We start from the raw sequence: 13,585 nt of genomic DNA on the forward strand, positions 1-13,585 counted from the left end.
AAAGCTTATATCTCCTAAAATATCACATTGCTAAAATCCGAACAATCAGAAACTGAGGGATGATCATGGCATTAATTAAGAAGTTAGAAAGTTAGTATGTAGACTAACATCTAGATCCAACAGATGTCTACTTAGACTATTTGAACAGCATTTCATGTGCCTGTCAGCTAATCACACATTGATGGTAGAGCTGTTATAAATGTATAACTTAAAATCTAATTTTCTAAAAAAATAATAATAATTTTCTAAGACATTTTCCTATCAATAGACACTCTCCTCTTAAACCCTAAGAGCTTTTTCACATGCAAGGATAAATAAGGTCCATTATGCTTTAAGGTGAGGCCTTCCTTCTGTTAAAGGACTTATTTTAGACTAATCAACTTATTTAGTTTCAAAGCAAGAGGTCTCACTTTCAGTCTGGATCTAACTCAGAATTAAGAATTCAAGTTAGATTTCAATCATTATAGAGGTACCTGGGGTGAAAAGTTAAAGTGTTAGTTGCTCAGTCATGTCCAACTCTTTGCGACCCATGGACTGGGCCTCCCAGGCTCCTCTATCCAAGTGATTCTCCAGGCATGAATGCTGGAGTGGGTTGCCTTTCCCTTCTCCAGGGGATCTTTCTGACCCTGGGACTGAACCCAGGTTTCCTGCATTGAAGGTAGATTCTTTATCATCTGAGCCACCAGGGAAGCTGTCTGGGGTAATATAGTGAATATTGGGCATCTTCTGTGTGCAAGACACTGTGCCAACACTTTGGGATATGTAAAAAAAAGAGGTAGTCTGTACACATTCATTCTAGTGGGAGAAGGTATTTACAGAATTTACAAATAGTAATAAAGATTTAGCTTCACAGTAAAGGTTGAATGGTACAGTAGGCATTAAAGAAAGGGATTTTTATGAGTCAGCAGGATTTGGAATGGATGTAGAATTTTGACAGGTTGGAATACTTAAAGTGGAGGAGGGCGGAGTCCAGGGCGATGGCCCAGATAGAAGAGGCAAGAGGATTAAGTGTTAATCCACTGAAAGAATAAGGTCCGTTTGGGGAGCTAGTGGGAGATGAATCTGCACACATACCTTGTGTTCACACTGTAGAAGGTGCTGGATCTTGGTGTTGAGGTGTTAGCACTCAGAGCAGTCAGTAAAGGGTGTGTGAGACATCCACCTTTCCTAGCTGAATCCCTGCCGCGGGGCTGCTTCAAGCTCTACCTGGAATTACAGCTTTGAAATTCACTGGGGGGTCTACTCTTCCCTTTCAGCTGGTCAGATAACAGCTCATGTTGCCTGAGTGCTTTCCACCTGCCAGTGTTCTTCTGGATGCAAGTTCAGTGACTTGATCCTCACAGCAAGTCCTCTGAGGCAAGAGTGCCCTGATGATCCCCATTTTACAGATGAGGCCACCTGCAGGCTGCACAGCTAGGAAGTGAGAGCATTGAGATTTAGGCAGTTTGGCATCAGTCTAGGCTCTTTTCCTGTACATAGTTCTTTGTTATGGTCAGGTTGCTCGGTGGCATGGGAGAGAGCTCTGGTCACTTGATCTTTATGATCGAAGGACAGTGAGTTGGGTCTGAGGGATTCAGGGTGGGTGACAGTCTGTCACATGGACACAGTCCAGCAGTTCACTGCTAGTGTGTGGTGTAGACAAAGGGTTGCTTTTTACTCTCAGGTAGCATCTTTTCAGCTCTTAGAACTAAGTCTTTGGTTTATTTTTCCAAGATTGAGAAACTTGAGATTTTTCTCCATTTAAACTTTGTTCATTGTGGACACAGGTAGAATTAGGGGTAGTTGAATGCCAAGGATAGAAGGTTTCAAGGCGAGATGGCAAGAGAACTGTGGAGACATCACTGAATTTGACAGGCCAGTCCTGATTAGAGTGTGCAAGTAGTGTTTAGGGCCAAGCCAGAAAACATGGGATGAGTGACAAGGTGTGCAAAGAGGCCAATTAAGTGTAGGAAAGACAGTGGTCTTTGTGTGATAAACAGAATCAAGGAAGGGTGGGTGTTTTATTCTCTGCACACACAGAGAGCGTTTCCAAAGGTAGAGACAAAAAAGTGAAAAGGGCATCCATAGAGGATCACTGAGCAGTATTTTAGAGGAGGTAGAAGGTCAAGTTGTAAGCGGATGTCTTTTTCCCACCAGGCTAAAATTAGTGGAGCCTGTTAAAGTCCCAAGTATGCCGTGCCTGTCAGCATTCAACAACCGTTGAATGGATGAAGTTAAGGAGTTAAATTTGTTAGAGGAACTGTAAGCAATAAATTCTGGGATAAAGGAAAGTGAAAGGAGTGGTTTCTGTAAAATAGTAGGGCCTTATGCTGAGCAGGCTTTGGTGATGGGATTCGTGACCTAAGGAGAACGGAGACGGAGGAAAGTAATTAGGGACCGACCGTCTCATCTTGTCCCTCTCCACCCGGGACCAACCTTACTGCCCCACACGGGCGACTCAGTGTAGCGCGCGCCCACGGTAAGACTTCTAACAGGAGCGCTCTAGGTGTAAACGTGCGGCAGGTGACCACACACGTCAGTGTCTGCCCCCGTAGGGGCAGTGCCAACACTTCCGACCCGAACTCGGGGTGTGTTAGTTGTCCTATCCACCCGAAGTAGGTCTCTAGGCACAGTGCCGGGGCTCTGGCTACAGGTAAGGCAGGCGCCGCGCCCCTGGGCGGGGCGCGGCTTCCCGCTTCAAATCCGGACGCTCGCCCTCGCCGAATCAGCGGGCTCGCCTCTTCGCGCCACCCAATCCAAAGCCGGCTCGGAGTCCCCGCCCCTCGGCCCGTGCCGCGAACCGACGTAAATCGGAGGGGCGCGCGGTACGGCCGGCAACCGTGAGGGGACGCGCGCACGCGCGCTGTCGGACCCACCCGCCACCCCACCACGGACTCCTGACCGCTTCCTCAGCGGACCCTCAGCCGGCTGGGCTGCAGCGGCTGGCGTCGCGCGCTCGGTGAGGGGTACTTGGGTCGGGGAGGGCGATTCGGGCTGCCGTAAGAGCGGGGCCTCCGGGACGAGGTTATCTTGTTCCGGGCTTGGTCCCGCCCCCCTTTCCCCACACGACGGCCCCGTTCATCGGCCGGGCCAGGCGCGGGTGACGCGCTGCTGTTCCGTGGGTGCGGCGTGTCCCAGTGGCTCTTGGTTTCGTGCGAGTCGTTTCACGGAAAAACGGGAAAGAAGACAGTGTTTGAGGTATCTCTACTTTTGTTTTCTCCCGACGGCAGACTTTGTTCCCTGAAGCATGAGGTCCCTTTCGAGGCAGTCGCCTGGAGGACAGCTGTTTTCATGACTGTGTTTTCACTCGCTGTTACCATTCTGAGGTCACTCGACTGGAGCTTTTCCTGCTCCAAGATCAACTTTTTCTCCGGACTTCAGTTTTTAGGGCAAACTTTACGGTAAGCTTTGAAAACTGCTATGCTAAAGTGCCTACCTAATGATAGTATCGTAGAGCTTTGGGGAAGTTTGACTTTGCTTTTTTCCCCCACAGGTGATATTTTTTCTCGTATATTTCTGGTCCACAGCTGCAGCCCATGATATTTTATGTATCTAGGCTTGAAAGCAATTAAGTATTAGTAAACTCGAGCAAGAAGTTTTGAAGTTATTTCCTTAGGGAAATATCCAGAGAAATCTCAAAGGTGGCTGGTTAGTTCAAATGTAGTGAAAGGAAAGACAACATCCTACTGATTTGGTTTAAGGTGAGGCAGGGGGCTTGGTAATGCAGTACCGATGGAAATTAGGAGATCTTCTCTTCTAGGAAAGCTTTAGGATGGCTTAGAATAAGTGTAATCCTGTTCTGGAAAAGAGAGACTGGGCATTAGATTACATCTGGAGGAATCTTTCCCTGGATGGTGTTACTCTTGGACCCATAGCAAAGCTCTTCTACACTTAACACTGTATCATGTTGGAGTGGATTGTCAGCTTCCTGAGGACAACCACCTTATTTACTGTTGCTTTTCTTCATGCAACCAAACAAAGTTGTCTTTCACGGTTTCTGTTTGATAGTGATTGTTGCCTGAATGATCTTTGCTTAATATCTTTATTTTCTTGGATTTGTTTCCTTCTAAGCTGAGATCACTCTTAAAAGAGTTAATGTATATTTTGATGTGTTAAATATGTTTGTAAATGTGTAACTTAGCTACAAGACTAGATTTGAGGAGCCTACCTGGATGATTTGGTCAGGATTTTAAAGCGTGATGGATGGATAGGCAAGTCTTCTGCTTTTAGGAGAAATCTTTTCAGCGTAAGAAGACAGACAAATACAAAAAGGCAGTCATCAGTCTAGCAGAAAGTAAAATGACTGTGACGGACTATGGGGCTAGGTTTCACTTAATGATAAGGGATCGCCTCTTTTAGAAAGAGGCAACATTTGAATTGAGGTGAATGTTGGGAAGGAGCTAGCTGTGCAGACATCTCGAGGAATATTCTAAGCCCCAGGGCGGGGATGTGCTTGGGTGTTACAGGAACAGGTGCAGGAGACTGGGACGTGGAAGATGAGGTGGCTCATTGAAGTTTTCAGGAAGGGTATGGTACCTGGCTTATGTTTGATGGTCCCTTTGACTGCCATGCAGAGGATTAATTGTAGGGTGTTGAGACTGGTCAGGAGGCCTTTCTGTTGGGTAGAGAGGTCGTAGCAGAGTCAGAAAGATGGAGAGTGATTCTGGATTTGTTTTAGACAAGCCCTGTGTTTTCCTCAAAAATAAGGTTCACAAGTGTGTTTTGATTGGCTGTGGTGTTTTCACTGCATTTAAATTGGTTCAAGTGGAGTCTATTTTCTAGTTGATCTCAGTTCTTAGAGGCCTCTTGTCTGACAGTGTGTGTTGTTGAAGGCATTTGAGTTTGAGATTCGTCTGTATAACATGTGCACTGCGTTGTGTAACTGAGGTCAGGGTCCTGGGTGTCCCTAACACGGAAGGGGAGGCTGTCAGATGAGATGGTTGGCTGTGGCGGGGGTGGGGGGTGGGGGGCGTGGGTAAAGTGCAGAGGAAGGATGGGACAGGTTTTCCACTTCCTGCATCCTAATGTGGGAGAGTTTGAATGTCTTTATAGGAATCAAGAAGAGGAATTAGACCTGTCAAAGAGAGAAAAACACTGGGCCGTGATCTGAGATGTGGTGGGTGCTTATGAGATAGGTGGTGATGAATTTGCTTGTATTAACTCAGTTTGAAAATCTTCCTTTCTTCAGCAGATTTATTGAGGGTCTACTTTGTAGGGCACTGCTTTAGATAGGAATTCACTGTGACACAGGCCCAGTCTCTGCCCTCATGGTGCTCACATTCTGGTGTGGGGGAGAGGGTAGTTAAGCGGGTGAACTATAAAGAGAAGAGTAAGCAGTGCCAGGAAACAGGCATGCCGTGCCTGACTGTACTGGCTGGTGGGGACATGGGCCCTGAATTTGGTCTGAGCAATGGGAGAACGGAGTAGTCATTTTCTCTGTGGGGAAGATTGAAGAGTGGTTTTTCTTGAGGGGGTTGCCATGAAGTGGAGTCAAGGTTGAGGTGTCAGGTGCCTGTTGGATATCCATGTAAAAATGTCACGTAGGTAGTTGAATATCTGAGGCTCAGGGGAGGGGCCCAGGCTGGGATATAAAACTTCCAAAGTGAGGGCAGTCATGTAGTGAGGCTGGATAGATGGGGGAACCTTGAGCCAGCCCTGGAGCCTTGCTGTGTGCAGGTCCAGGAGAGGAGGAGGGCCCCGGCAAGGAGGAGAAGCAGCCCCTGGTGAATGTGGGGGTCAGACAGAGGTGCTTTGGAAGCCAGGAAAGTATTTCTGTGGGGAAGGAGCATGAATTTCATTCTGTCAGGTCCAAGACGAGGACTGAAACTTGACCGTGGGATTATGGGGTAGGCGACAGAGAGGTCAGTGGTGATGTTGACAAGTGCTTGGTGAGGCCCTGGGATGAAAGCCAACTGGGAGTGGGCTCCAGTGAGGACTGGAGCCGGGTGGACAATAGTGACTCCCACTAGAGGTCTGAGAGGCAGAAGGAGCATGGACAGAGGTGGTGATGGCTCCAGGGGATAGCTGGGCTGAAATTGAGGAAGGCTGCTTTGGATGGGGCCACTGCACCAAGAGATGGGACAGTGTTGAGGAGGAGGGACTGGTGTTGGAGTGGGAAGGGTGGGCTTCTGCCAGGAGTGTGGATAAAATCATCTATGCTCAGGTAAGTTTAGTAGGTTTCTACTGATCTTAAGACTTTTCCTACTTTGTTGAGTAATTGGATTAGTCTGTAATACCTAAACTCACAGATGAGTGATTTGTCACTGAACCTAGCACAGTCCTGCATTGTTGTCCATCTTACCAGTAGTGGCAGTGCTTAGAATATCCTTCCAGGCTCTAAGCCCTCTTTCTTCCTCTCCTTTCAGCTGATGGGATTAGGCCAGACTTCCTAATACACCATTTAAGTCTTATGGGACCTGCTCCATGGTTTTGCTTACCTGTTGCCTGAATACAGTGGAGCATCTCCTATGGTCACCATACACTTAGTGTTTAAAACAGTTTGGAATTAGTCCTGGGCATGAATCTTACTAATTGCACAACCTTGGATAAATTTAGCTAGTTTAGTCTCTGAGTTTTTTTAGTAAATTGAGGATAAGTGAGTTAAGGTAGTGGGTATACAATAAATCTTAAATCTCTCCCACCACTGCTTATGTTTGTCTTCTTTAAAAGCTCCCTAATTTCATACTTTGCCTATGAAAGTCCTTCGCATTCCTCAAAGTATAAGGCCAGTATCCTCTCATTTTGTTTTTTCTGATTTAATTATTTTCTTCACTGAATTCCACACAACCCTTACATGAGAAGCACTCTGAAATATTTTTTAAATTAAGTGACATCTCCTGAGTACTGAGCTCGAGATCCATGGAGCCTGTGGCCAGCGTGCAGTGGAGGTTCTACATCAGTACAGAGTGTGCCAGGGTTCCCCAGACCTAACCAGTGTGTGCCACTTTCACCATTTCTGTCTTGTCCATGTGCCAGATATACTTTATAAACTTGAATATTTTTCTTTGGATAGACTCACTTTTTAAACCGTTTACTCATCCTTAATCTCTGAAATCAGGGGCTAGATTTTGCTGGTTCTATTTTTTCTATTCCGTGTTAGGATGTGTATTCAACTGGTATACTTTTAAGTAATGTCCTGAAATCATCTGTATGTGCCATTGATGTCATTTTCTTCTTTGATTCTTTATTAGTAAATTCAAAATTCAAGAGTAATTAATCTGTTGTATCTCATTGTTTTGTTAATTGTAAGAAGATAGTTTGAGGTTTATATTCTCAGCTATAGTATCCCCTTAGTGCTGTTCCAAAAAAAGAATTTTATCAGTTTTCTAAGATTTATGAGACTTCTGTTCTTAATGATTTGGAAAATTTTTGTAGTAATATTTGATATATAAGAATACTTTTATTGTTGCAGTGAGATGGAAGATTTTCGAGGTATAGCCGAGGAGTCATTTCCAAGCTTTTTAACCAATTCATTACTTGGTAATAGTGGGATTTTGGAAAATGTCACTCTTTCTTCAAATCTTGGCCTGCCTGTTGCTGTTTCCACACTTGCTAGAAATAGATCCAACTCTGAAAACAGGTACGAATTGTTTTAACAGATGATTTTTTTTTACAGGTCCTTAAAGCCTGTGATATATTGATACTTCTGTGAAATTTCTCAGCCAAGCTTGAGCTTTTGCTTTATCTGAGGGAGATGACCATTTATGTAAAGTCAACATAGAAGATAAAACCTTCTCCTATTCCTTCACCTTATCAGTGGTGGGTGGGTAGGTTTGGGATTGAGCACTGGTGACCGGTGACCGTTTGACCTACCAGTGGTTTTTCTGTTCATGGTGTTTTGGCTTTGTATTAGTTCAGCCCCCTGGCAGCTGGTGATTTGAGCTGCATCCCCAAATGTGATGTGTATAGTTCACCCATTTTGTGTAATGTGTGACGTTTGCCTGTGCTTAAAAATCTAACTTCTGGGTTTTCCTGGTGGCTCAGTGATAAAGAATCTGCCTGCCAGTGCAGGAGACACAGGTTCAATCCCTGATCTAGGAAGATCTGACATGCCACGGAGCAGGTAAGCCCGTGTATCACAACTATCAAGCCTGTTCTCTAGAGCCTGAGAGCTGCAACTACTGAGCCCACACACTGCAACTGCTGAAGCCTGCGCGCCCTAGAGCCTGTGCTCCACAAGAGAAGCCACCTCAGTGAGAAGCCGGTGCACCACAACTAGAGAGTAGCTCCTGCTCGCTACAACTAGAGAAAAGTCCCTGTAGCTGCAAAGACCCAGTACAACTAAATTACATATATTTTTTTTTAAGGCTTTTGCATGCTACAGAGAAATCTTTAATTAAAAAAAGGAACTCTAACCTCTTTCCCATCCTCTTCCCAACCTAAACATTTTGTATGGAGCATCATCTTTACCTTTGGAATGGAGGGGTTGGATTAACTCTGAAAACTTTTAGCTTTACGATTTCCACGAGTTTCTTGTTGAAAATATATGTTCTGCTATTACACAGGTTTTCAGTGATTTACAGGTATGGTGATGGTTTTCAACACTGTGGGCCCTATCTATTTTTACCCCTGGCGATTGATTTTATAGTCACACAGTCCTATGTCATGTGAATTTTAAATATGTATAGTTTAATTATTAACAATTGCAACAAAATTTTTGTGTGTAGGTATTCTGATGTCCAGACGTCTTACTTGGTGGAAGGGAAGTTTTCAGTTCCATCGGAGACATCGCCCAGTAGCCAGAGTGAAGATGAGCCGAGAGAGAGGTTACGGCTTGTCTTCTCGGATGATGAGTGAGTTCTTACTTCATCTTGCTTTCACTGTGTTAAGAGCGAGTCTCACTCAGTCTGATGGAAGATGAACATTGATTGTGTCTCTAATCAATTCTAAGAATCTTTAGCCGTTTTCTTTATATGATATTAATAACATTTTTAGTCTTTCAAAATTTTTTTCTAAGAGTAATACATGCTCATTGGGAAAAAATCATAAAATACAGGCAGTTGTAAGGAAGACAGCAAAGACCTGTCAGCCTGCTAATTAAAAAATAGATGTTGATTATCTTTTTATTTTGGAGAAGGCAATGGCACCCCACTCCAGTACTCTTGCCTGGAAAATCCCATGGATGGAGGAGCCTGGTGGGCTGCAGTCCATGGGGTCGCTGAGGGTCGGACACAACTGAGCGACTTCACTTTCACTTTTCACTTCCATGCATTGGAGAAGGAAATGGCAACCCACTCCACTGTTCTTGCCTGGAGAATCCCGGGGACGGGGGAGCCTGGTGGGCTGCCGTCTGTGAGGTCGCACAGAGTTGGACACGACTGAAGTGACTTAGCAGCTTAGCATCTTTTTATTTAATCTGGACGATTTTCTATGCACATATACATGTACATGGGGCTTTCCTGGTGGCTCAGCGGCAAAGAATCCACGTGCAGTGCAGGAGCTGCAGGAGGCATGGGTTCGATACCTGGGTTGGGAAGATCCCTTGGAGGAGGGCGTGGCAGCCCACTCCAGTATTCTTGCCTGGAGAATCCCCATGGACAGAGGAAGGAGCCTGGTGGGTTATAGTCCATAGGGTCGCAGAGAGTTTGGCACGACTGAAATGACTTAGCACACATGCATAAATACTTTATAAAAATTGTTAACTCTGTATATTCATTCTAGATTTGCTTTGAATCAGAAGATTTCATTTTTATGGCCGACTACTATACACAACTACATTTTCTTTGTCCATTTATCTGTCGATGGGCACTTAGGTTGCTTCCATATCTTGGCTATTGTAAATAGTGCTGTAGTGAACATAGGGGTGCGTGTATCTTTTCCAGCTAGTGTTTTTATTTTCTTTGCATAAGTACCCAAGAGTGGAATTTCTGGATCATATAGTAATTCTGTTTTCAATATTTTTAAATCGATTAATTTAAATTGAAGGATAATTACTTTACAATATCATGATGGTTTCTGCCATACATCAACATGAATCAGCCACAGGTATACATGTGTTCCCCACCCATCCTAAACACCCTCCCACCTACCTCCCCTCCCTGGGTTGTCCAGGAGCACTGGCTTCGGGTGCCCGGCTTCACGCATTGAACTTGGACTGGTCATCTCTTCGTGCTGTTCTCTACAGTGGCTGTACCAGTTTACAGTCTCACAGCAGTGTAGGAGGGTTCCCTTTTCTCCACATTCTCTTCACTTGCTGTTTGTTGTCTTTTTTGAGGCTAGCCATTCTGACAGGTGTAAGGGCCATACCACTTTGTGGTTTTGAGTTGCATTTCCCTGGTGATGATCAGTGTTGAGCATCTTTCATGTACCTGTTGGCCATCTGTATGTCTTTGGGAAAGTGTCTGTTAAGGTCTTCTGCCCGTTTTTTAATCAGGTTGTTTGTTTTTTGATTCAGCTGTCTACTGCAGCTGTAATAAAAAGGTGGAGAAACTAGGACAGAGAGTTAGAACTTGGAATTGATGAAAAAACTATTTTATTTTCTTTCATCATGGCATGATATAAGCCTGACCCTGGGTATCCATTTGTCACATGATGAATTTGTTACAGTAGCAACTTTTTCCTGAAGTTCCATTCCTCCCCCTCCTTTTGCTGGTGAAATGGCTGTGGGGATCGGTGAGAGAACCAGGAACTTTTGTAGTAGTTTGGGTGAAAAATTGCCTTTAAGGAAGAAGCTTTTCAACTGTATATGAAACATCAGAGGCAGAAGGAAGACAGGGATAAGAACAGTGGCAGGGACAGAAGTATGACTTAAAAGCATTTGTAATTCACAGAAGTAGCTATTTGGCAAATATCCCAATATCCTTTAAGTCTGTCTTGTTTTTTAAAAAGCTGAGCGTTCCTCTAGATGTGATAGATTCACAGATCTGGGAAAGAAGGGAAAAAAAAGCACCTCACTCTATCACTTGAGAGGCAGAGTAACAGTGTATTTGGTTTTGGTAGATGTACATTGCTGGCCTAAAATGATGGTGTAGTCCCTCGGATGTGGCTGGGTCCAGAAATGTTTTTTTTCCACTGTGTCTACTTTTTGCGAAATAACTAATGGGTATTTTATAGATATACACAAGGTAACTAATATTTCATTATTATTCTGTTCCCTAATTTAAAAGTTCTGTTGCTAAGAAAAAGAACCAGACAGAAAGTCAATGTTTGTCAGATGCTGTCCTCAGAGAGTCTGCTTTTCCCAGTGATGGAGCAGGAGCAGAAGGGGAGCAGGCCAGAGCTGCAGAGCCCTTCCTGGGCCAGAGTCCTTCTGACAGAGCCTCCCCTCTGGGGCAAGAGCAAGGTATGCCACTGGGAGAAATTATTTCTTAATGTGTGTGTTTTAATTTCCTTTTTAAAAATATCTTTTTAAATTGAAATGTAGTTGATGTACAGTTATATAAGTTACAAGTGTACAATATAGTGATCCATGATTTTTAAAGCTTAAACTTCATTTATAATTACTATAAAATTTTGGCTATATTCCCCATGTTGTACAGTATGTTTTTGTAGCTTATTTTAGACCTACTAATTTGTTCCTCTTAATCCCCTGCTCCTATAATGCCCCTCCCCCTTCTCTCTCCTTACTGGTAGCCACTAGTTTATTCTCTATTTCTGTGAATCTGCTTCTTTTTTGTTATATTCACTGGTTTGTTGTATTTTTTTTTTTGATTCCACATATAAGTGATATCACACAGTTTTAATTTCCTTTCTTGTTTCTCTGGCTTTGGACCAGTATTTATCTTAAACTATGATACTATAAAAATGCTTTGATTTGGCATTTACTTATTAATGTTGTAATACTTTTGTAAGAGAAGATCTCTTAATCAGTCTCTTCATTGTCCTTTTTGGTTAAGCTGAAGTCTCCTTTCTTGTGGAAACCACATTGCTTATTAGGAAGTAAAGTGGTGTGGCTGTGGAAGATAGTTTGATGGTTCCTCAAAACGTGAAATGTAGCCTCACCACACAACCCAGCCAGTCTAGTCCTAGACATACACCCAAGAGAAGTGACAGTGTGTATCTACACAAAAACTCATATACCTGAGTGTCCATAACTTGACTAGTCACAGTAGCTAAAAAGTGGAGACAGTGTAAATGACCATCAGCTAATGTATGGATCAGCTAATGTATGGATAAATAAGATGTAGTGTGTCCGTTCAGAAAAGTATTATTCAGCCTTAAAACTGAGTGAAGTACTGGTGTGTGCTATAATAGGAAGACCCTTGAAAGCATCTGAGTGAAAGAGAACAGACTCAGAAGGCCATATGCTACAAGTCAATTTATCCGTTGGTACAGATAGGCAGATCCACTAGACAGAGAAGATTAGTGGTTGCCTGGGGGACAGGGAGAAGGAGGAGTGACTGTTAGTGGGCACAGCATTTCTTTCTGATGTGATGTAAACATTGTGCAGTTAGAGAGTGATAACGGTTATGCAACTTTGTAAATGTATTAAAAACCATTGAATTGTATATTTTAAAAGGGTTAAAGTTTTATATCAGTTTAAAAAAAAAACCTCCCCATGTATCTCTCTGTTTTTGATAGTATAAAGTTTTGTCACACTTGCTTCATCTTTTCTGTTTTTTATGACCTTTTCCTCTGATACTTAAGAAATCCAGACATCCTTTTATTCCTTTGTATACTAGTTTGCCTCTCTAAAAATATGAACATTTTCCTGGGTAACCACAGTGCTATTATTGATGCATATGGTACCCTGGTCCATATTTTACTGATTATCTTGGTTGACTTGCTTGAATTGGGGTCCGTGGAAGGGTCCATTGTGTTTGCTTCATTTGCTGTGGTGTCTTTAGGCCTGTCCTCCTGGAGCTGTCCTACTGTTTGCTCATTCATGGTGTCATTCTCCTTGATTATGTCTTTCCCACATCCTCTGTAAAGCAGAAGTTAACTTTAAAGACTTAATCAGATTCCTATTCAGGTGTTTTTGGTATGTGTATAATTTTTTAAGCTTTTCTACGATTTTTAATTTAACTGTTTTTTTAATTTAACTGCCAGTGATCGGCTTCTATACTATCATTTAAAAGTGCTCTATTCTATTTAAAGCGAAAAATAGTTTAGTTTGTTAATTTGCTATTAATATCTTTGAGAGTTGTTAGGTATTTAGTTGATAAAATACCTTGGTATGTCAGTTTTTGTTTTTGTTTTCTTAACAGACTCACCTGTTGATTTTTGTTCACAATCCTGGATGAGTAAAGAGAATAAGGTAATCTTTTATGCTAAATCACTTCAGTCGTGTCCGACTCTGTGCGACCCCATAGACGGCAGCCCACCAGGCTGCCCCATCCCTGGGATTCTCCAGGCAAGAACACTGGAGTGGGTTGCCATTTCCTTCTCCAATGCATGGAAGTGAAAAGTGAAAGTGAAGTCGCTCAGTCGTGTCCGACCCTCAGTGACCCCATGGACTGCAGCCTTCCAGGCTCCTCCGTCCATGGGATTTTCCAGGCAAGAGTACTGGAGTGGACTGCCATTGCCTTCTTGTTACCAATTTCTATTGTTAGGAGAGTGAAAGTTCCTGTTTCACAAGTATGAATGCTGAGTACCGTTAATATTAGGTAGAAGTCTTCTACTTGTGAACTGCTGTAAGTAACCAGGAAGTGGGGAATAGGGCTGGCCT

At 43.4% G+C, this 13,585-nt stretch overlaps 1 protein-coding gene across 1 annotated transcript in view; it reads left to right on the top strand.

Moving 5' to 3' along the window:
- The first annotated feature begins 3,270 nt into the window (after positions 1 to 3,270).
- CEP192 (centrosomal protein 192) overlaps positions 3,271 to 13,585 on the top strand; it is a 72,453-nt gene continuing 62,138 nt past the window's right edge. The window contains exons 1-5 of the mRNA XM_052660615.1: positions 3,271 to 3,380; positions 7,391 to 7,558; positions 8,646 to 8,771; positions 11,085 to 11,260; positions 13,125 to 13,174. Of these exons, the coding sequence (XP_052516575.1) occupies positions 3,271 to 3,380; positions 7,391 to 7,558; positions 8,646 to 8,771; positions 11,085 to 11,260; positions 13,125 to 13,174 (630 nt within the window). The remainder of the gene's footprint in view (positions 3,381 to 7,390; positions 7,559 to 8,645; positions 8,772 to 11,084; positions 11,261 to 13,124; positions 13,175 to 13,585) is intronic.

This window comes from Budorcas taxicolor, chromosome 22, assembly GCF_023091745.1.
Source record: "Budorcas taxicolor isolate Tak-1 chromosome 22, Takin1.1, whole genome shotgun sequence".
In the NCBI taxonomy this organism is placed as follows: domain Eukaryota; kingdom Metazoa; phylum Chordata; class Mammalia; order Artiodactyla; family Bovidae; genus Budorcas; species Budorcas taxicolor.